The sequence below is a fragment of the Sander vitreus genome, chromosome 7 (genome assembly GCF_031162955.1).
Source record: "Sander vitreus isolate 19-12246 chromosome 7, sanVit1, whole genome shotgun sequence".
Lineage (NCBI taxonomy): Eukaryota > Metazoa > Chordata > Actinopteri > Perciformes > Percidae > Sander > Sander vitreus.
The window spans coordinates 28,664,601-28,688,935 of record NC_135861.1 but is presented as its reverse complement, the minus strand read 5'-3'; the positions used below and the strand labels follow the sequence as shown (position 1 = coordinate 28,688,935).

Below are 24,335 nucleotides of genomic sequence, written 5' to 3'. Positions count from 1 at the left end.
CCTGCAAAATTAGAATTATTTTCTTATTGCTATTTGTATACTTTTATGTAAATGACCGTTGCAGACTCAGTTTTTAGTTATCGTTTAATGATATTTCCATTTTAAAATGATAAAAAAAAAAATCATGGGTAAACATGATTTTTGTGATGCTCAGATACACTTCGTATGTGATGTATTATCTAATTCTATTCCGAGGTTTCTGCCTGTAAAAAGGACGTTTTTCCTCGCCACTGTCGCCCCAAATGCTTGCTCTTGGGGGGAAATTGGGGGAAATGGTTGGGTCTTTGTAAAGAGTGTGGTCTAGACCTACTCTATATCTGTAAAGTACAGTATCCTGAGATAACTCCTGTTGTGATTTGACACTAGAAATACATTTGAATTAAATTGAATGATGAACCTAAACCTAAATACCATGTTTCAGTTGCACTCTACCTGCATGGTGCTGATGCACAGGCTCCTGTGGATGACGAACTGGCTGAGGGCTGCAGACCTTTTGTAGCTGTTCCGCCCGTGGACCATGAGGAGACGACCTAAATGTTTGAACTGAGTCACGGAGAAGTCAGCGGCCAGCGAGGCCTGCTTTCCTTCCTGTCAAAACACACAGCAAACAGGGCAGTGAAGACGAGCTACGACATGTCTGGGCTGACCTGAAAGTAGGCTTTTGGGTTCTTATTATGACCACACAATGACAGATAAACAGCTTGGTTATATGGAAACACAAAAATCAGACAGATGGTGGACAAATACTCCATGCAGACATGGCACTCATGAAAATACAAAAACTTTGAATATGCCATTTGAAATTCTGCTGTTGTTGTTGTCACCTTGTGAGTGTGTGTGTGCCATCATGGCAGAATATGGTCGTCAACATACTGTAGCGGCGACTACCACAGAGGCGGTTATAAATACTTTGCTTGGTATTTAACGGTCTGTGGCCAGCTTTTGTCACCACGATAGCGTCACAACTGTGCAAGAAGCCTTACAGGTGTGTAGTTGAGATCAAAATGAAGGCTGATTTAGAAGATAGGTGTGGTCTGAGCAAGAGCGCCAGAAGTAGAAGGTAGGGAAGGGGGGGGGCGACTTTACGCCCCTGGCTCTATTTGGTGTCGCGGCTTATGTGATACCATCGCAAGATGGTCTCTAGTTATATTCCGCTATTAGTTGAATAGCCCAAGTCGATATATTCAAACTGCTTGTTTTGTCCAACAATCAAAAACCCAAAGAAATTCAGTTTACTGTCATATAAACTTACAAAACTCTGTAGTGTATACGTAGTTCTGCACAAAAACCCCTGGTAAAACCAAAAATGTACTCGACAAACTGATTGGCAAGGCCAGTGTTGTTGTTGGGGAGGAGCTGGACTCCTTAAGGAGGATGCTGTCCAAAATACATTCCATCCTGGACAACTCCTCCCACCCACTCCAAAACACACTGGTCAGTCTGAGGAGCACCTTCAGTGAGAGACTCAGACACCCACGATGCACCACAGAAGGTTTTTCCTAGCCTTGCTCCGCCCTCCTACATACTTCCGCTCAATTTTCATTTTCCTACAGTACTCCGTCTGGGTTTGCGGTATATTCTTGGGTTTTCGCCGGTCAAATTTTTACCGGTCCAATCAGCGAAAAGAGGGAGTGGCTGAGAATGATGATGTTGAGGTTCGGTAACCTTCGGCGAGTTCTGTAATGGCGGCGGAGAAAGATGCGAGTGAAGCCATTTCGGGCAGTTGTGGCAACGCTGCGGAATATCTACAAGTTAAAGCCCGAGAGAGAGAACAATCTCTGTTGGTGGCCATGATGTTGTGGCCCTCCTCCCCACGGGGTTCGGGAAAAGTTTGATTTTCCAGCTCGCTCCGTCAGTGGTGAAGGAGTTAGATTAGGCGAACGCTAGCGATGCTAAGCCGACGTCACGGCCAAACGTTAGCGATTGGTTATGGCAGATCCAGAGTGGCTCTGGGCAGATCCAATAGTTTTAAACTTCAACAGAGTACCCGCCTTGAAGGAAGTTAACACTTGTCAATGGAGAGTGGCCAGACTCTCTGTACAAATGAAATGTACCAGAGTCTGGTAGGACCAGGCTAGGTTGTTCCTGCCTGTGGCCATCAAACTATACAACTTAGAGCAGTGGTTTTCAACCTTTTTGAGTCGTGACCCCCCCAGAATAATATGGTTGGTGTTCGCGACCCCCCCTCCTCGATGACGAGAGAAAAAGCTGCTGTTTCCAAGCGCCTCCCCCTGCTGATTTTGAGTGATTTGTGTGAATGCTCTGATTAATACAAGTAAACAAATAATGTTTTGCTTTAATGACATTTTACTTTTAGCAGCTATCACCTAGCCTTGTCCAATGTGCTCCAGGCTCTGTGGATTTTTTATGTGTTTGTGACTTTTTCTCTCCCCGTCACCCGCCTTCAGACCCCTTACTGTGTTCCAGGACCTTCTGATTTACACATGAAGCTGTGAATATAACACATGAAACTTCCAAACTACCAAACGTCACATTAATGTAAAAACTAGGGCTGGGCGATAGGGAGAAAATCAGATATCACGGTATTCTTGACCAAATACCTCAATATCGATATTGCGGCGATATTTTAGGGTTGACAATTGGTGCTTTAACAAAATATCTTCACACTTTTATCCCAATTTTAGATAAATAATCATCAGTAATGTGGACATAATGTCTAAGTGGGAAAAAGGCAAATAATAGAACATCTAGAACAGTCTGGTAAGTTCAGAAAAGTACATCACTTTACTGTAATGCAGCCTTTAAAACCAGTAACTTATGTTATATCACGATATTACGATATCCAAAATCTAAGACGATATCTAGTCTCATATCACGATATCGATATACTGCCCAGCCCTAGTAAAACCCATTCCACAGTCTAAAATACACAACCATCTGGCGACCCCAAGAAATGATCACTGCGACCCCCTTGGGGGTCCCGACCCACAGGTTTAGAACCACTAAATTAGAGTGTCAAAACCGGACTCACAGCACGTATCTCCACATCTCAAAATTCTTGGACAATTATGTACTGTACAATAATTACTCGGTGCAATAATGTATCAGTTACATGTGCAATATCTGTTATTTATTCACTGCTGCTACTTATGATCACACTGTACTTTATTTATGTTGACACTGCACTACTATAGCATTTGTACAATCCAATATTTTAGCAACATCATCTTTTTAACCTAATCTCACTTTACTTCTCCTTAACTTTTTCAAATGTCTTGCACTGTGGCTATGTTACTTTTAAAGACTTATTGACTCGTTCTTTTCTTACTCTTATTTTTAACTTTAATCTGACTGCGAGCAACTGCAAGTGAACACTTTCCCTGAGGGGATCAATAAAGTATTCTGATTCTGAAACTGTTTTTACACTTCAGCGTTTTTGTACAGAATTACACAAAGTTATAACATTGAGATTGTAGGGTGCTGGTAGGCACACTGTGTTACCCTTGCATAGACCCAAGCGATCGTTATGCTAAGCTACGATAACTGGCTGCTATCTTCGACCAATAACTAACTCTTAGCAAGAAAGGGAATAAGTGAATTTCCCAAAAAAGGCGAACAAAAATTCAATTCAAATTTACTCCAAAAACCATTGCTGACACATGTATGGGGTCCATGTCTGAGCAAACTAGCCATCTGGGCGGAGAATTTACAGACAGAACCATGAGAAGAAGAGATGGGCTGACCAGCAACTCTTACTTTTACTTAAGCACAAAAGCATCCTGTCATCTTTGTTTCCTCCACTCAGACAATGGATCCTCATAAAAGAGGAATCATCTGTCGTGCATGTCGCTGAATGTGAGAGAGATCTTGACAGGAAACGCAAAGTAAAAATCTGTGAGAGCGGCACGTCAATGTGAGAGGCGATGAGAAGGAGAGAGTCTTACTTTTCCCTCCACTCCCACGCCACAGTCGGCTTCCTGGATCATGCTGACATCGTTTCCTCCATCCCCTAAGAGAAAACAAAAGCCACGGAGGTGTCAGGATTCACATCAGTGACTCACCAATACAGACTATGTCAGTGAGAGTATTGTGTGTATGTATTTCACAAGATACTCCCTTAATTTGGCTCGATTAAGAGATCAAAGCTGCAGACAGACAGGAAAATAAAATGTCTGGGAGTTTGGAATTCGCCAGATAATGAGAGAGGTAAAGGGGCTGGGTGTGAAAAACACGATATTGATTAAAAAAAAAAATAATAATAATAATATATCCATCCATCCATCCATCTTCATCCGCTTATCCGGGGTCGGGTCGCGGGGGTAGCAGCTCCAGCAGGGGACCCCAAACTTCCCTTTCCCGGGCCACATTAACCAGCTCCGACTGGGGGATCCCGAGGCGTTCCCAGGCCAGGTTAGAGATATAATCCCTCCACCTAGTCCTGGGTCTCCCCGAGGCCTCCTCCCAGCTGCACGTGCCTGGAACACCTCCCTAGGGAGGCGCCCAGGGGGCATCCTTACCAGATGCCCTGAACCACCTCAACTGGCTCCTTTCGACGCAGCGGAGCAGCGGCTCTACTCCGAGCTCCTCACGGATAACTGAGCTTCTCACCCCTATCTCTAAGGGAGACGCCAGCTACCCTCCTGAGGAAACCCATTTCGGCCGCTTGTACCCTGGATCTTGTTCTTTCGGTCATGACCCAGCCTTCATGACCATAGGTGAGGGTAGGAACAAAAACTGGCCGGTAGATTGAGAGCTTTGCCTTCTGGCTCAGCTCTCTTTTCGTCACAACGGTGCGATAAATTGAATGTAATACCGCACCTGCTGTGCCGATTCTCCGACCAATCTCCCGCTCCATTGTCCCCTCACTCGCGAACAAGACCCCCAAGGTACTTGAACTCCTTCACTTGGGGTAAGGACTCATTCCCTACCTGGAGAAGGCACTCCATCGGTTTCCTGCTGAGAACCATGGCCTCCGATTTTGTGGTGCTGATCCTCATCCCAACCGATCCAGTGAGTGCTGAAGGTCACAGGCCGATGATGCCATCAGGACCACATCATCTGCAAAAAGCAGCGATGAGATCCCCAGCCCACCGAACTGCAACCCCTCTCCACCCCGACTACGCCGATATCCTGTCCATAAATACTACAAACAGGATTGGTGACAAAGCGCAGCTCTGGCGGAGGCCAACTCACCTGTAACGAGTCCGACTTACTGCCGAGAACCCGGACACAGCTCTCGCTTTGGTCGTACAGAGATTGGATGGCCCTGAGAAGGGACCCCTCACCCCGTACTCCCGCAGCACCTCCCACAGTATCTCCCGGGGCACCCGGTCATACGCCTTCTCCAGATCCACAAAACACATGTAGACTGGTTGAGCATACTCCCAGGCTCCCTCCAGGATCCTTGCGAGAGTAAAGATCTGGTCCGTTGTTCCACGACCAAGACGGAATCCGCATTGTTCCTCTTCAACCTGAGATTCGACTCATCGACCGAACCCTCCTTTCCAGCACCTTGGAGTAGACTTTACCGGGAGGCTGAGAAGTGTGATACCCTGTAATTGGCACACACTCTCTGGTCCCCCTTTTTAAAAAAGGGGAACCACCACCCCCGGTCTGCCACTCCTTAGGCACCGTCCCAGACTTCCACGCAATGTTGAAGAGGCGTGTCAACCAAGACAACCCCTCCACACCCAGAGCTTTAAGCATTTCTGGACGGATCTCATCAATTCCTGGGGCTTTGCCACTGTGGAGTTGTTTAACTACCTCAGCAACCTCCACCAGGGAAATTGATGCCAATCCCCCTCATCCTCCAGCTCTGCCTCTACCATAGAGGGCGATTAGTCGGATTTAGGAGTTCCTCAAAGTGCTCCTTCCACCGCCTCTATTACCTCCTCAGTTGAGGTCAACAGCGTCCCATCCTTACTGTACACAGCTTGGATGGTTCCCCGCTTCCCCTCCTGAGGTGGCGAACGGTTTTCCAGAAGTACCTTGGTGCCGACCGAAAGTCCTTCTCCATGTCTTCTCCGAACTTCTCCCACACACGCTGCTTTGCCTCTTTCACGGCAGAGGCTGCAGCCCTTCGGGCCCTTCGGTACCTTGCAACTGCCTCCGGAGTCGTCTGGGATAACACATCCCGGAAAGACTCTTCTTCAGTCGGACGGCTTCCCTGACCACCGGTGTCCACCACGGTGTTCGTGGGTTACCGCCCCTTGAGGCACCTAAGACCCTAAGACCACAGCTCCTCACCGCAGCTTCAGCAATGGAAACTTTGAACATTGTCCACTCGGGTTCAATGCCCCCCAGCCTCCACAGGGATGCACGAAAAGCTCCGCCGGAGGTGTGAGTTGAAAGTCTGTCGGACAGGGGCCTCCTCCAGACGTTCCCAATTTACCCGCACTACCCGCTTTGGGCTCACCAGGTCTGTCCAGAGTCTTCCCCCACCCCTGACCCAACTCACCACCAGATGGTGATCGGTTGACAGCTCCGCCCCTCTCTTCACCCGAGTGTCCAAAACATATGGCCTCAGATCAGATGAAACGATTATAAAATCGATCATTGACCTTTTGGCCTAGGGTGCTCTGGTACCAAGTACACTTATGAGCATCCCTATGTTCGAACATGGTGTTCAAGTTATAGACAATCCATGACTAGCACAGAAGTCCAACAACAAACAACCACTCTGGTTTAGATCAGGGAGGCCGTTCCTCCCAATCACGCCTCCATGTGTCTCCATCATTACCCACGTGCGCGTTGAAGTCCCCCAGCAGAACTATGGAGTCCCCGACTGGAGCCCCATGCAGGACTCCACTCAAGGTCTCCAAGAAGGCCGAATACTCCGAACTCTTGTTTGGTGCATATGCACAAACAACAGTCAGAGTTTTCCCCCACAACCCGCAGGCGTAGGGAGGCGACCCTCTCGTCCACCGGGTTAAACTCCAACGTAGCGGCGCTCAGCCGGGGGCTTGTGAGTATCCCCACACCCGCCCGGCGCCTCACACCCTGGGCAACTCCGGAGAAGAAAAGAGTCCAACCCCTATCCAGGAGTATGGTTCCAGAACCAAGACTGTGCGTAGAGGTAAGCCCCACCAGATCTAACCGGTAGCGCTCCACCTCCCGCACAAGTTCCGGCTCCTTCCCCCCACAGAGAGGTGACATTCCACGTCCCCCAGAGCCAGCCTCTGCTGCCCGGGTCTGGTCCGTCGAGGCCCCTGACCTTCACTGCCACCCATGTGGCAGCGCACCCGACCCCCAGCGGTTCCTCCCACAGGTGGTGGGCCCATGGGATGGAGGGATGTCCGCCACGTAGCTTTTTCGGGCTGTGCCCGACCGGGCTCCGTGGCAAACCCGGCCACCAGACGCTCGCTGACGAGCCCTCCATCTGGGCCTGGCTCCAGACGGGGGCCTCGGGCTTCCTCCGGGCAGGGTCACTTCATCCCTTCCTCGATTTTTTCATAGGATTTTTTTGAACCATTCTTTGTCTGGCCCCTCACCTGAGACCACCTTGCCTTGGGAGACCCTACCAGGAGCACAAAGCTCCAGACAACACAGCCCTCAGGTTCATAGGGACACACAAACCTCTCCACCACGATAAGGTGATGGTTCCCGGAGAATAATATATATATATATATATATATATATCTTTCCAATGAAACAATACAATCACATTATTAATTCTTGTTTTTAATCAATGCTCATACTGTGAGTGCTGGTAAAATGAGTAGAAGTGAGTGGCTGCAACAGATAAATATATTTTGAGGAGGATGTGGAGAAGGGAAAGAAGTTTGTTAAATGTTAAAAAACCCACATTTAAAAATTGTTTCTATTTTTGACTCACCTACAGCGCATGTGAGTTTTCCTGTGCGCTCTTGCAGCAGACGGACTATCTGAGCCTTCTGAGTGGGGGTACAACGGCAGCAAACCACAGCGGGACACTGGCATGCAAGCTCCATGAACTCGTACTCGTAGTATTTCAGACAGACCTGCAAGAGAGCGACCAGAACGGACGGGTGAGCAACCTAGGCCACCGCATATAACTGATCTCAGCTGGGGATCTCAAAAACTTCAACTTACAGTTTAACGCTTTTTTAGAAAGGGTATCAAACCACAGATACCACTTCCAGAGAGGCTTCCGTGGCAGCAATATTATCATGCATCACACAGCAAACATACAGTTTCACAGCGTTTCATAAGGAGAGAGGAGTCAGCGGGAGGGGGAGGAGGGGGTGGGGTGGGGTGGGTTGGGGTAGACGCACACAGATGCATTCCGAGTTTACCTCAAGCGAGTCCCCTGATATCACGAGCGCGCAGTCGTGTTTTCTCCTGAAAGCGTTGAGCTCCAGGTGGGCTTCCCCTCGTGTTGTCACCTATGGCAATGGTAAACCGCATTTATAAAGCACGCACAAACACACAACAAAAACTTATCAAGGATGACAACCTGTCAGCCTTTGCATCCTGATTGTTATCAGACCGGTAGCTTTTAAGAATGGCGGCCTGTTCCCCTCCAGCTGCAATGACGGGCACACGTTAGAGCAAACCAAATACCTGCCAAACATCCAACCAACTAAATAAATAACTGACAAGGCTGGATGATACGACTGAAATAAACATCACAATATTAAACTGAGTCATTTTTTTTCTATATCAATTGGGGGATGCAGCGATCAGACCTTTTCTGATCTGCGCACCGTGACTCAATGCATGGAACTCGTTGAGTTGAGACACATGAGACTGGGACTTTAACTGAAAGACAATTCATCTTAAAGTAACTATATGTAACTTTAAATGTTTCTCTATTTTTATTTAGATTTTACTAATGCCTTTGCCTCGGTTCGTTTCCCCCCCCCCCCCGCAAAGTCACAAAATGATTCACGGCAGGTATGGAGATGTTCATACATGAAGTATGTGCATATTTCAATTATATTGTCATTATATACTACATAATTATACTAACGTTGTTACATTGCATCAACCTCAGTTAAATGTTTGGCTCAACAGAACAGAAAATGGAAGTAATTATAATTAATTAGAGTGTAATAACGGTTAACGTCTTTCCGTTATCTAAGTCAGTGAATCCTTATTATCAATATATGGATAAATGTAGGCGAAATCACAAATAAAATGATGGAATTGATATTCAATATAATGAGCTACGGTCCGTTTCTATGCATTACATCGGAAAAAGTGTGGAGTGGGAGTGGGAGTGTATGATTAGCGTTTGCCTGGAAAGTTCAAATAACAGAATTTTGTAAATCTATAACATGATATAATCATCAGTTGTAAGCAAATATTAGTGTTTATTAATTTAATTTATCAACAACTATAACGCCTGTAAGTTGGGCACCTGGAAGTGGAGGCTGCTGCATAAACAGATATGGACGACTAAATAGTAACACCGAGTCGTAATAATATCAAATATGTCTTCATAGGAAAAGTTATATATGTTTAAAGCATGTGTATTTCAGTTTGTGGAGTGACCTTATGGAATGGAACAATGAAATCAAACAACATCATATCATCATAATATTATACAGTTCAAAAGTAGATTCAAGAAAACAATCCTTGACCAATATAGAAAGGAAGAGACCTAAACACAGGAATAAATGGTAAGTGTATTGTTGTATGTTGTGTGAGTTATTGTATGACCTAAAATTACTTTTTGGTTTTGTAATAATATGATATTGTGAAGAAGGGGAAGGATTTCATGAGCATTATGCGCCCGCCTGCTTCTTCTCAAATGTATGCTTTTTTAAATTCTGATTGGGTTGTCTACGTTTGTGTTTATTTTTTGTTTTTACAACATGCTGTTGATGGTTCGAAATAAAAAATATAGTTACAGTATATACATGTTGAAATCTTATTTTTTTTACAGTCTGTGGTTTAAATACATTCATTAACACTTAAAATGTCCTTAGATCTGTGTATAACTAGAGTGTATTATAAACCATTTATGAAATGTTTATTTAGTGCTGTTTACATATGTGGAAGTGGGGGAAATACTGTATACTGTACTATAAAAGCAAGGGTTCCTAACAAATTGTGTCAGGTTCAAATATAGACTTAAAAAGTCTCCAGAAATGCAGCCCTGACAAGGCACGGTGTTAATCTGTCAACAGGAGTTCTGCTCTGGTATGAATATCCTTCAGCTGCTGACCATTCATACGTCAATCCAGATCAGGCCATTGGTGGCCACCAGGAAACTAATCCAGATGTATGTGTTACAGGCCCAGTCAGCACTCCACCCCCCCTCCTCCTCCTCCTCCCTCCCCCCCCCTCCACTGGGACAGAGGTTTTCAAGCCGTGCCAACCATTGTTATTCTCTTCCAGTAACCGCGGTTGTGCGCAAGTTGTAACCTTCCTATATGGCAGGCGCTCCTCCTGCTCTGGCGTGCTTCCACAGGCGAAGGCTAAAGGGGGACTATCAAAGCCAGAGAAAAAGAGCCCGAAACCTGCAAAACAAATTAGGAAGTGAGCCCTCCGCATGATCCCTCCGGGACTGGTTCAGCTGGATTCTCAGCTCTGTGTTTGAGCGAAGGCCTGTTTGTTCTCATTGACAGCGGCTTGGATGCTTTGGCTGGTGGGAGCTGATTTATTCAGCTGTGTATGCTGGCTCGGCCTGCATGGGTAGCTGTGCGGGGCTCTGTGACCACAAAGCTAATGGGCCTTGGTCGCGCAGAGGATGGATGCCCGCGGGTCGAGGGAGTCAGGAAACTGTCAATGCTGCCAGATGAACTGGGATGAACCCCGCGGTGCTAAAAAAACAACAATTACCCACTTCATATCCATGTAAGAGGAAGAGGAATCCCTGTCCTGCACTTACGGGTCTGAAGATATGGATGTCCTGGTTGCGGGTGATCAGATGGGCGTTCTTAGCGGTGCATGTGGCCGTTTCAAGCTTGTCTCCTGTCAGCATCCAAACCTACACGGAAACCAGAGAGTACAGTGTTACATTTGGCAGCTGTTTTAGATTTAGTTCTTACTCACATTTTAGTCATTTTTACCCTCAAACTCAACACAATTCACAGCGCTTTAGTCCAATTTTAGTCAACGGGAAGTCCTTACATTTTAGTCAACCTTTAGTCAAAATTTGTTCTCGCTTCATTTCGTCAGCCGTTTTCATTTTTGCCTTAGTCCTGTGTCAAAAAGACACATTTCAGGTTTTTTGTAATTTTAGTCAAACACATAAGATTTGATCTCGTCACAATTAGCGTTTAGTAACATCAGCGCCGTCTCATCATTGTCTCATCTTAGTCGTGGTAAAAAAAGGATGTCAAAATTCCTAGGATGCACGGACGTTTGAAGAGAAATTCCACTGAAATGTGTCACTACATGAAACAAAATGTCCATAATCTCTCTGTTATATATAAATTCTAGGGCTCAAAGAGTCTAATCACTGACTTCAAGAGACCTGGAGCTAAAGTGAACTTGTGAACTTATCTTACGATCAAACATGGTTTACTTAATTGTAGTTCTTGTGCTTCAAACGGACGACAAACAAACAAAAAAGTCATCACATAGATTGGTATCACAGTATCCAAATTCGTTCTCAGACTTCTCCTTCAACAGAGGGTTTTGGATGTTGCTTATAGAAGATTATAGCAGAGAGTTGAAATGTTTGATTCACCCAAATTACAAAAGAAAGATTTCCTAACTGTTGTCGATTGGGGTTTTATTTGTCGTGAGATATTTATCTCAGAGAGTTCTGCCTCCACTCAGATGAACATGATGTATTTCTGCTGCTCACGGCATTTTAAAAACAGTTTTTAAAGCAGTTTTCAATGGAACTACTTTCTACGGAAGAAATAGTCCCTATGAAGATGGTTGGCAGCATGTTCTGTGGTTTATCAAGAGTTACAGGAACACATTTTTTGTGAGGATACAGCTATTGAATTTTTTTGAATAATATATTGTTTTAAATGCTGTGAGCAGCTGAAATAAATTTTCATTCACTGTGCTGTGGGACAGATAACTCAAACCAACCCTTATTAAGAATGTGACTATCAGCCAAACTTTTACCACAGTGACTGCTTTCTGGTTCCCTTGCACAAAACCAAATGCTCATTTCCATTTAAATGTGGTGAAATATTTCATATCAACCAACGGAAGTGTGCCAACCAAAACCACTTAAAAATGTCCTTATAATTCAATCAAATTCACTATAACCTTGGTATTTATACTTAAGGGAAGCCCTTGGATGAGGCTTGTTCATGTTGGCAGATATGAAAAACATATGTACTTGTCTTGTCTTGTCTCTTTGTTTTGTTTTCTTAGTTTGTTGCTACTGTGAGCTATAAATTCCACACACACACACACACACACACACCCCCCCCAGACCTTGATGCCTGCGTTGCGGAGGATCTCCAGGGTTGGCCTCACATCCGTCTGGAGCTGGTCTTCCACCCCAGTCAGACACAGCAGCTCCATCTCCATCTCCAGACTCTCAATCACTGTGGCCACCTTCAGAGAGCGGTCATGGACGCTGAGCTTGGCCTGGACGTACCGGGCCTGGGGAGCAGGACAGGGACGGGGAATATTTTGAGTGGGAGAAGATACAAAAATTAGACTACATAAAGCAGAACCACTGCAAGAGTAAAGAAGCAAAACAGCCAGGGATAGAAGGAGAAAAATGGAAGTCATGACAAACACTGGAAACAGGGATGGTGTACACAGGGTGCATACATGAAGATTCCTTTTTGCGACCTAGATTAAACTGTTTGCAGCACGAATACATGCCATTCAACATGCACAGCAAACTTCCATATTAGATATCAAAGTTTAAATATAAACTTTCAGGTGCAAGCAGCCCTTCAAGCTCCTAATGTTTCAGAAAGCTATACAAATACAGAGCAGACATGATCAATTGGTTAACGCCCATCTCCAGCGTTCCAGCTCCAGGGCAATGTGTGAGTGAGATAAAGCAAAAACTATTTGAGCGTGACTCATACAGGAAGACAAACTCTGTGTGTGACTCAGTCGGTGACTCACTGCTGCCCACCAGCTCTGCTCACACACACAATTATGCACTTCAGTTATGGGCCTGGGGCTGAAGACTGCAGGGGACACAGCCCTGCCCTGCTCAGACAATGAGTGGGGTGTGTGCGTGGGAGGGTGGGGTGCATGGACTGGAGGGATGGGGGGGTCAGAGTTTAGTCTGATTACCCAGCAACGCACTTTGACATTTAGAAATACCAAACATGTCTGCATAAAACTGCATTTGTGTGTATTTTGAGTGTAATCTGAGCATAAGCGATATCTAGTTTATTTTATTTTATTCATACAGCACTTATCACAGACAAGAGTCACAGGCCAAATAAATGAATACATTAAAACCTACCGATACCCAATAAAAAAAATCACAAAGGCAAGGAACATAAAAATACATAGTTATACAGTCAACAATGTGGCTAATCGAGCTCCTGAATGAAAACATGGGTCTTTGGCTGCTTTTAAAAAACATCAACACGGGGCGACCGCTAGCTCACCCAGTAAGAGCGTGCGCCCCATGTAGGCTCAGTCCTTTGCAGCGGCCCAGGTTCGAATCTGACCGGCGGCCCTTTGCTGCGTGTCATGCCCCATCTCTCTCTTCCACCTTTCCTGTCTATCCACTGTCACTATCAAATATAGGGAAATGCCCCAAAAAATAATCTTCAAAGAAAAAACATCAACAAAGGCCGCCGCTCTTAAATCATGAGGCAAAGCGTTCCACAGTCTAGGAAAGACTGGTTCAAAGGCTCTAAGGCAGAGGACCTCAAAGATCTGCTGACAACATACGGGTTAGAGATGGTCCGATACCAGTTTTTTGCTTCCCGATACCGATTCCGATACCTGAACTTGCGGTATCTGAGGCTTTTCCGATACTGGTATCGGCATCGGAACGTCTCCAACAAGGCTGCAGCAGATCACAAACAGTTGATATTGCTGCGATACCAGCTATAACGGCTTTATTAAACAAAACCCACACAGACTATAAGTGTCTAAGTATTGTCTTGTTCTAGGATGAATCCGAGACCCAGTCCCTTAGTGAAGCCTCAGGTCACTGTGCTTTCATTTCATGAGATGCCGCTTACCTCAAAATCCTGATACTGCTCCTCTGTCAGGGACTTCTTTGAAACCACGAGGACCCTCAGGCCTTCCCTCGCCATGTTCCCGCACTAAAAAACAGAGCCAGCAACATCTGGATTCAGCAGGTTACAAATTCTACTAGTCTGCCAGGTATTTATAACAGGAATTAAATCACTGTTGTTAGGTCTCTTCATCACGTCTTGTGAAAAAGAAGGAAACCCACCTCCTCTTCCAGCCAGTCGTTGTACTGGACGATAGCTGCCATCACCACGTCAGCACCCTTCATGTAGAATGTGATTTCTCCTGTAGACTCATCCTGGAAAACAATGTATCCCCAGTTTATTAATTGAGACAAAAAGAAGACAGAAAAATCTGATGCATCTTACAAAAATACCCCAGTATGTTTCACTCGGACAGGATTTCCAGTCCAAACACACGTAAGCCAAGGTGCACATGCACTATTTGGTGATTTTGCGTTGCCTAGAAATATTAAAAAAAAAAAATGGGGTATTCACAAGGGGTTTTAGAAAAGCGTTTGCAAATATTATCGTGGGGAAGTTTAACGATCCCAGGCTTCCTGAGTTCTAGCCATGCCAACAACAATACAGTTAGTCATCAGACTTAGTCAGAGGTTAGAAGGTGAGGTTTTTCACAGATTTAAAATTAATCTGTTTTTCTTTTGATTGTCTTGTTGAAGAAAGTGTCAAGTCCAAATTCGCTCTCTTAGCAACAAGCACAGGAAATATCTAACCAATTTGTCAAACTAGGAAATCAATTCAATTTCTTTGAGGCACAGTGAGGTTGATAGGTTGTTTCAATGTAGTGGAGTCCCCGGGGCCCACAGTGTACAGTATATATACATATTGTACACATTATATATATATATATATATATATATATATATATATATATATATATATATATATATATATATATATATTTATATATATATATATAATAAGGTCACATGAGACACAGCCATATTCTAACCGTATACATACTGGGAACTATATTCTCAGAAAGTGGAAGCACTGCTACTTGGGCGGAGTTATTAGCGCAACACCGAAAAGCACAGTTACTTCCGTCAACAAAACCAATGTGAATAGCTAGTTAGTAGCGAACGTGACTGGTGATCACGGCATTATTTGTACACCCTGTGACTATACAAATCACAACATGTAAATAGGAACATGTTTGCGTTATTTTGTCACTTATTCGGAGCAGTCGGCTAGTTGGAACCAGTTACCTGCATGATCTGTGCTAGGCTAAGCTAATGCTGGGGGCGTCAGACAGCGTTACAGCACGCACGGAGATGAGAAGGGTATGTATCGATTTGTCTGACTCTGGGGGTTACGGTGAATAAGCTCAAGTCCCAATAAGTCGGTGTGTTCCTTTAACAACAACTTAGCGAAAACACTTATATTGTTGGCAGATAACAGCACTTTCCTCAAAACTAATGTCAGTGATTGTGATGGCCAAATGACTCGCGTGACCTATCACCAATGATGTTTCATTGTGAAGAAGACTTTTTGAAACTCCCGTTTATGGGAAATTGTGTGTGTGTGTGTGTGTGTGTGTGTGTGTGTGCGCACACACACACACACACACACACACACAATAGACACATAACAATAGACCTTTATTATCACCATAGCTGTGTCTAGAACGTTGGAAAAGCTAGAGTAGATAATAGATAACTCTCAAAAAACTTAAAGACAAAACTTTCAGTGTTCATCCAAACACCTTCATCAGTTGTTTAGTGTGCACAGGAAGTAACTCTGGCCTTAATACAGAAGGCTGTAACATGATTCACATAAATGAAATTATATATATATAACAAATATAAATACAATTTAAGCCCTCCTATAATGAATGTGGACCGTCCCAAATTTTACAATCTTTGTTTTTATATATTAGTTAAGATCATTCTAAGTGATCTTTAACATACATAAAACATCAAGTTTTACAACAGCTCGTGCATTTCAACTGACAGAAAGAGAACAACAATCAACACAATGATCTGGCACTTACTCGCACTATGATGCCCATCCTCTTGCTCTCATAGGTGAAGGGGAATATCTGCAGGATGGTGAAGTTCAGGATTTGTCCAGTAGGGGTCCGCAGCTGCATGGAGGACTGGTCTCTTCCTACCAGTGTCAGACCGACACTCTCCGTCCACTGCACCAGCGACACCTATCAACACATTTACATTTGCATTGTAAAGGCCTTTAGTGGGCGCTCATTCAAATTCAACCTAATCATTGTTGAGGTAAACACAGCAAGAGAGAGCCATACAGCTCCCTGAACAAGATACGTCCTTCATTCTATAATCAACTCTATTCTTTTTGTTACAAACTTCATAACATGCCACTCGAAAATAACTACAAAGTCAGGCCTGCTATCGGTCAAACATCTCAAGTTCAATTTGGTTTAAATTACAGAGGTTCAGTGATATGGAACACGTTGCCATCAGATTGGTTTTAAAGCTAATACCTGTACAATTTAAGAAAGCTGTTAACGGTTTGCTTTGTGCAATGTTTTGTTGTGCAATGTTATCCCTATGGAATGTCTTTGTAACGACCCATGTAATAATAACTAACTAATATTTGACTTTTTGCATTTGTACTGGGTTGATCTGATTTTGGTTAGAATATTGGTTTTTGGCTTTTTCTTTAATTCTTTCTCTTATTTTCAGTATTTTAGTTGATTGTTTAGATTAAGTCCCACTGAGGGCTGCATTTCTCCATCACATCTTGTATTGATGTGTATATTAATCTGTATTATTTGTATATGTGTAAACCAATAAAAAAGTAAAAAAAGTGAGCACTGCCTAGGGTTTTTATTGTTCTCATGGTAAAGCCTTTATGTCAATTTGATTGTTCCATTACTTGAATTACCAAACAAACAGCGAAGGGCACTTTGGAGTGAGAAGGATGCCTGAGAGCACAGTAACCATTTAGTCTTAATCAATAGCTCAAACATTTTTAGCACTCAAGACTATTGATTGATAAACTGGAGGAAATGTCCATTTCAGATTTTTTTGCTCGATCCTTTCTGAAGGACACAAACAGACGACATCCATGAATACAATGTCAGCGTGTGGGAGTCTGTGCGGGGAAGAAAAAGAGGGGAGTCGACATTACCCAATAACTTCCAGACAAGAAATCAAGATTACGATTCATCATTCATCTTCTGACTAATTCTATTCTGTCTAATAGCAGAGTGGCCAAATGGACACAGATGAGAGAGAAACAACAAAGATTGCCACATTACAACTCTTGATTTTAAAACCACAGGTTTTGTGGTTTGCGAAATTTCTTATTTTGGAAATACATGAGCATGTAGTCTGCCCGGCCAGGAGCACTTTAACGTCAGAAAAGCTCTGACTACCGTAATGTTTGTCATCTAGGTAGGGAAATATGAAGCTTGTGCTTAGTCATAGTCTAGAAATATTGGCTGTGGGGGCATTCTTGGATCTGGTGTCTGCCACAACAGCACCTTGTAATAGCAGCATCTGGCTTGGCTGCACATTTCTAACTGGACTGAATAACGGTGTATCCAGTTGGCTTGACTCAGACCCACCACACGGCTGACACATTTTTTTTAAGGAGCTGCTGAAAAGGAAAGTGATTCAGATTCACATTCTTCGGTGAATTACACATAACAAAAGTCCTCATTTTGATTTTAATTACAAAAAAAACCCTATCATCATTGGCATGCATACCTATTTAAAAAATGACCAGTAAGATGTCAGTTTTGCCCTGCATTGGTAAAAACCATAAATTCAACTGACATTGTGTCTATAGCGCTCACAGCCAAAACCAGATCTATATTAAGACTTCCTGAAAGCTGTAGGAAAGCAAACTGAATCTTGCTCTTGATTGCATCAAACTGATACAATGCACCTTCCAGGGCACAGCAGCTCAAAGAAAAGGCTTTTACATTTGTATCCAGTGTGACCTAAAACAACACAAACGGCTCAATTTCCTTCCCACAATATAAACCACAGTTCTGTAATCACGACAGATGTGCTGGGCTCTATAAAAATGTGCTATCAAGGAGGAAATTCAAAAGGGGATAAGTGCAATGGGCTGGGGAGCACATTAAGGAAATCCGTATTTACACCGCAGGAAATGGATCCGCGTCGAAGTCTGCAGCCCTCTTCCTGATATTCAAAGAATTCCTACTGATCAAGGACATACACGTGGAATGCAATTTGGCTTGTGCATGTTCTTCAAGTAAGAACGTAGGGAAGACACTTGAGATAATGGCCTCGACTGACAAAAACAGAGAGCTCTCCATCTCGAGATGGGAAGTCTGTTCTCCTGTCAGGCCTCCCGCGGTTGGCCTTGAGAAAATGATGTTTAAGTAGATGAAGTGTTCACTTCCCAACATGTCAAGTTGACATATATCAACATGTAGGTATTTTCCTGTGTGCATTTTTTAATCTGATGGACATACTGCAGCTGTTTCTATAATAAATGTGGGAAACGTGCAACATGTGTGTACATGTATGCTTCCACAGACGACACACCAAGCAGAGCAATACATTCATTATTAAAATTCTTTCTAATGAATGAATCCAGTGTGCTTCTTTTAAATTTCATTTTATTTAATTTCCCTCTGTTTGTGACAGTTGTTTATTTTACTTCCCTTCCTATTCCTTAAATGTATTTTAAATTGTTCTTTCCGTTTTCGTTAATGCTATGTGAGTAGCATACTGTGTGATCTGCACTTTTTTTTACAATTAAATGGTGAGTTTATCACAAAGTCGCGTACATTTTTCTGTCACATTTAGTAAGAACAGAGAGCGCCGAGAACGTTTTCTCAGCACGATAAATAATGTTGTTTTTATTTTATTTTTTTAAACATCTAGAAGAAAAGGATTCTCTGAAATTAGATGTTATCAGATGATTAGATAAAGATGAAATGTTAAAGCTTCCCTCCAGACACGTTTTCAGACGTGTAAAAATACTCTGCTATGAATAATAATTAGTGTTCGGCTGTTCAACAATCATTATTGACAAATCTAGAATCTATGAATATGCAAATATCCCATACATAGATACTACTTGTGCGCCCCGCCCAGGTAGATTGAGACCCGCCCATATACACATATACACACACATATACATATACATGATATGCAGCAATGGGCCACAGGTCAGAGTCGAACCCGCGGCCGCTGCGTCGAGGAGTAAACCTCTATATATGTGCACCTGCTCTACCAACTGAGCTAACCCGGCCACGAGACCCCCCCATATATAACTTGACACAAGATGTCTCCTACCTAACTGAGAGCTGCATTCCTAGTGGATGTGCACTGGAGGCTTCCAGTTTCCAGAAGCTTCCACATCACACTTGTGTTAAGTTGCACATTGGAACCCCCGACTGGCTTCCAAACTAATCATGCTCTTGTGTAAACTCAGAGAATCTTTCTGACCCTAAACCCTCAGCAGATGAATGTAAAAACAACCTTTTAGTATCCGCATTCATGATTCCATATGATTCTGCACAGTGACACTCAAACATCCAAGAGAAACTTTCTATTTTATTTTAGTTTCTTGGTCTTTTCTCTCTCTCTCTTTTTTTTTTTTGTCTTTTTCATCCAGCTTCCTTTCTGATCATCGATATGTAATATTATATAACAAATCATTTATGGTTGGGTTATAAAATGTGTCTGTTTCCATGAGCGGAATACAAAAAGTGAAGTGTGAATTGAAATTAACAATAAGATGAACCTATTTTGGACTCGAAGGGGACTTTTCAATTCCTGAAGTTCTTTATGGATTTATGGAACACCATTTTGTGAGAATTCAAGCCAAGATAATTGGTACTACGTTTTCATATCAGCACATGCCCTGTGGGTTTTTGAAAAACAGAATGTTCTCAGTCTACCCTCCTGCCGATGGAAATAACATGAGTGTCACAGAAAGTGGAGGAACATGTGTACGGTTCTGTGGATGGCCATGGTACCTCGTCTGGGCTGGAGGCCTGGTAAACTCTGCATGTGTCTTCATAGTGCTGCTCCGCCTCGGCCTGGTCCGTCACACCGTTGGCCTCGTACACGGGAGTCACGTTGTGCACCAGGGCGATGGCCTTCACGGCCTCGTGAACTCTGCTGCTGATGGTCTTGCGGACCTTGGTGGCTGCTGGAGCCCTGGAGGCTGGAAGGTCATGGCTGGGCTGAACACAATTACAGAAAGTACTGTGATCAAAAGAAGGGCACGCAGGAATCTAAAAAGACTTACAACCTTTTTCAAACGGGAGTCGTTCATTGTGGACAAGGTTTTCCTGAGAGAGGGCAGCCAGTAGAATCTGTACTGTCAAAATAAACAAGCTGTATGAACGCATGAACTCTGATATACAGCAATACACACAGACATTGGGGCTGCCACAATTTTTTATTTAGTTCTGTCAATAAGATGTCCAAAAATAGTGAAGACTATGTCCCGTGTATGTTCCCAGAGGCCGAGGCGACGTCTTCAAATTGTAGGTTTTATTCGATCAACATTCCAAAACAACCAAAGCTATTCAGTTTATTATCATTTATGACAAAGAAAGGCATCAAATTCTCACATTTTGACTTTTTTTTGCTTTAAAAAATTGACTAAAGCGATTACTCAATGATCAAAATAGTTGCCAATTCATTTTCTGTCGATCGACTAATCGTTGCAGCTCTAAAAGACGCGCATTCAAAATGCTCATTTCAAAATGGAGATTACTGGCTAGAAATGTTTAGGTTTTAGTCTGGGAAAGTAGCTGCTTTGCTAACGGCAGTTCCAACGATTGCTGTGATAGTGGCCTGTAAACAGAACCAGATGTGTAAAGTAAATATGAACAATTTGCTTTGGCATTGTGGCCTTGCTATTTTTAGAAGCCTGTGTGTTCCAGGGGTTAATGACAGCGTCATTTAAGAAGTCCGGTCAGTGCTTTGCTTGTGGGCTAATCCTGTTTCCTGCTTCACTAACCTCTGGTGTCAAGGGGGACAAAGAGTGTCATCTGAGGTCAGGAAGCATTCAACCAAACAATAATCACAAACTCGTACGTTTCTTAAAGCAGTGCTCACGTCCGTTTGTTTCACCCTTTCCCCAAGATTCTGTTTGTTTTCCAAATGGTGGTGAATTTGTTCATTTTTACAGCACTGCAGAGAAACGTGCATGTTTTTGGTTATTACCTGTGTGTAGGCGCTGAACACGTGGCTCTGTACTTCATCCATCGAGTCCATCCCATATGCCACAGTTCCAAGATGGAGGCGCCTGAACACCATTTCGTTCAGAGTAAGAGTTCCTGGTAACGATTATATCACATAATATCACATAATAATTACAATTGAAAAAGTTCATTTCAAGATGAATCCCAGCATCCTGATTGACAGCACAGAATAGGAATGTTGGTTTGCTAAATGAATATCATTTTGGAAACATCACATGCGTCTAGGGCTGTCCTCAATTTAAGAAATTCTTAGTCGACTAACACACTATGATTTTGTCGACTAATCAATTAGTTGACTTAATTGACAGATCTGTAAAACTGAGTTTCTCCACAAAGAGTCATGCAAAAGCATCACTTTAAATCTTGTTTTTTCCAAGAAATGTGTAATGTGTGTATAAGTTTCTTCAAATAAATCATTCAGCATGAAAAAGCGTTAAAACTATGACTAATCGACTAAAGAAATCTTAGTTGACGAAGACCAAAACGACCGAAGGGTTGAGTAATCCACCAGAACGGGGCAGCTCTTCATGCATCAATATCTGTAAAAGTATTTCTACAACTCCAACCGGTTTGGATTTACAAACAATAATCACTTCCTTAAAACAAGAGTTTGTATGTCACCCATGGTGACTGGAAGAAAAGAAAAAAATGGCAAGGACGCCAGAAGCCTTCCCTTCAACACTACACACAACCTCTGTATCCTCACACTCAGTTTAAAAGGATTTTCCGCCAGTATATCAAAAAGACCTCAGGGGCCTCACGCATACATTAGCCTGACCTGCAGACCCCAGCGGCCTTATCGTGCTCTGGATGGGGAAATGGCTGATCACTTTATTGGGCATTAGGGCTATAAATCTGACGTGTAACACCTCGCGCCTGAGGAAGTGCACTAGTGGAGGTGTTGTGCTCGGTGTGTGTATGGATGAGAGACTTTGGGCTTTTTTTTTTTATGATTTAAGGGTCCAATAAGTAGCAGGTCTACAGGAGCAGAAACCCCACCACAGAGCAACCCCCCCCCACCAGGGAAGGAAACGACTTAACTCTGTCCTACTGGATACTTCCTTGGCAAATCCTCAGCACTATAACTCCTCATTTTAGCACTCGTCATGCTGGCCTCAGTCATTCTTTGGGCCACACCACCATGGCTGTTTTAGTTTGGGTTCGAAATCGCATACTACAGAATGCACTACATACTCAATATGTATACTATCAACACACTTTTGTGTAAATAAACAGTAGTGTGTATCTTTTCGGAGTCGTTTTTTTCAATGTCACTTCCTGAGAGCCTCCTTGCCGTTGGAGACACATAACCATGGTAACCCCTGCCAACCTCAGCTCTAGCGGCATCGCCAGATAAGCCTGATAAGCCCTAGACCAACAATCGCAGGCGACAAAATCACAGATTTTTTTATATATATATATATATATATATATATAAATAAATGTAGAAATGTAAATGAAAGCGTTTTTGACGTTACAGAACTCCTTGGTTTCTGTCCGTTTGTCTGTTTGGAACGTTGTCGTTACTACCGTATTGCATTGTGGGATACTTAATGCCGGCGTAGTGTCCAGTGTTTGCATACTTTAATATTTGACCGGAAATAGTATGCAATTCACGTACTATTGGTTTCATACTGTATTTTGGACATACTTAAAAAACTTGCATACTGTTTTAGCCTACTAACTAGCATGTTAGCATATTGCTTTTCACTGCCATTTCCTGCAGTCTAACCTGTTTTGTCAGTCAGCAGGTAGGAGATGCGTCCAAGCTGTTCAGGTATGGTGCTCGCCCTCACCATCGTCCCAGGGATCTTAGAGTCTTTCTTAATCATCCAACTGAAAACCATCTTTCCCATATCCAGGTTGACACGCAAACTGCATCAAATAAAAAAACAGTAAATGAGTGATTTTGTAAAAATTGTAAAAAAAAAAAAAAAAAACAACAACAACAATGCAACACTGCAGATGACTTTGAAGAAGAGAATCTTAAGCGGCACCTGATCGGCACAATGTTAGAGAAGAGCAGCAGGAAGCGAACGATCTGGAGGTACCAACGGCCGGCAAAGTGCTGCAGGGCCACCATGACCAGCGACACCACCACAAGAGCCCCAAACAGGATCTTGGTCAAACAGTTCACTTCCAAGTCAAACAAACCCACCTATTATGAGCAATAGAGGCAAACATTAGGAGTCAAAAACAAATGGTCTGTGTATGTGCAATATGTACAGTAGGTCTTAGTTAGTGGTGGAATCTAACTAAGTACATTTACTCAAGTACTGAAGGTAAGTACAAATGTTGAGGTACTTGTGCTTTACATGAGTCTTTTCACACCACTTTTTACTTCTCCTCCGCTACATTTCTGAGAGAAATATTGTACTTTTTACTCCACTGCATTCATCTGACAGCTTTAGTTACTAGTTACTTTACAGATTAAGACTGTTGTACATAAAACACATATAGTTTATAAAATACAATGTTTCATTATAAATGAAACTAGCCAACAATATAACAGCCTACAAGTCCAGCTGAAATGATTAGACCATTAAACACACAACTGTTTGGATTTTTCTGCGAGTGCTTTTACTTTTAATACTTTAACTACACTTTCCTGATGATACTTTTACTAAAGTACATGTTGTATTAGTACTTTTACTTAAGTAAAGGATCTGAATACTTCTTCCACCACTGGCCTTAGTAAATCAAATAATCTATTAAAAGTTAAACAATTAATTTATTAAGGTTAGATTATATTTTAAAGAAAAGCTCCATCTTCATTCAAACTAACTGATGGGATGTCGGTCCTCGGGCTCTGGTTCAGACTACTGTACCTTGTGCCTTGGGTTGGAGGTGTTCATGACACTGCGCAGCTCCTTGCCTGTGTAAATCACAACCCCCACCACTGTGCCTGGAGGGAGGGAGAGAAAAAGAGCTAAGAAACACTGTCTCAAGGAACAAAAACACAATATGTCAAGACGATGTTCCCCAGGCTTATAATCTTGACATTAATAAGACACTTTTTTTCAAATGACGAATGTCATTTGTATTATAGGATGCAGATTTCCAATTGCTTAATGAATAACATGTGTTATTGTATGTTGAGT

The 24,335-nt window shown here is 43.0% G+C and overlaps 1 protein-coding gene across 1 annotated transcript in view; it reads right to left on the bottom strand.

The window, feature by feature from the left end:
• The window catches only part of atp9a (ATPase phospholipid transporting 9A), a 49,204-nt gene that overhangs the window by 10,388 nt on the left and 14,481 nt on the right, over positions 1-24,335 (bottom strand). Inside the window, exons 10-23 of the mRNA XM_078255817.1 lie at positions 24,063-24,139; positions 23,232-23,392; positions 22,967-23,109; positions 21,197-21,309; positions 19,996-20,205; positions 16,051-16,212; positions 14,243-14,335; positions 14,025-14,108; positions 12,292-12,462; positions 10,778-10,876; positions 8,235-8,324; positions 7,796-7,940; positions 3,906-3,970; positions 433-588 (exon numbers count right to left, since the gene is read on the bottom strand). Coding sequence (XP_078111943.1) covers positions 433-588; positions 3,906-3,970; positions 7,796-7,940; positions 8,235-8,324; positions 10,778-10,876; positions 12,292-12,462; positions 14,025-14,108; positions 14,243-14,335; positions 16,051-16,212; positions 19,996-20,205; positions 21,197-21,309; positions 22,967-23,109; positions 23,232-23,392; positions 24,063-24,139 — 1,769 coding nt within the window. The remainder of the gene's footprint in view (positions 1-432; positions 589-3,905; positions 3,971-7,795; positions 7,941-8,234; positions 8,325-10,777; positions 10,877-12,291; positions 12,463-14,024; positions 14,109-14,242; positions 14,336-16,050; positions 16,213-19,995; positions 20,206-21,196; positions 21,310-22,966; positions 23,110-23,231; positions 23,393-24,062; positions 24,140-24,335) is intronic.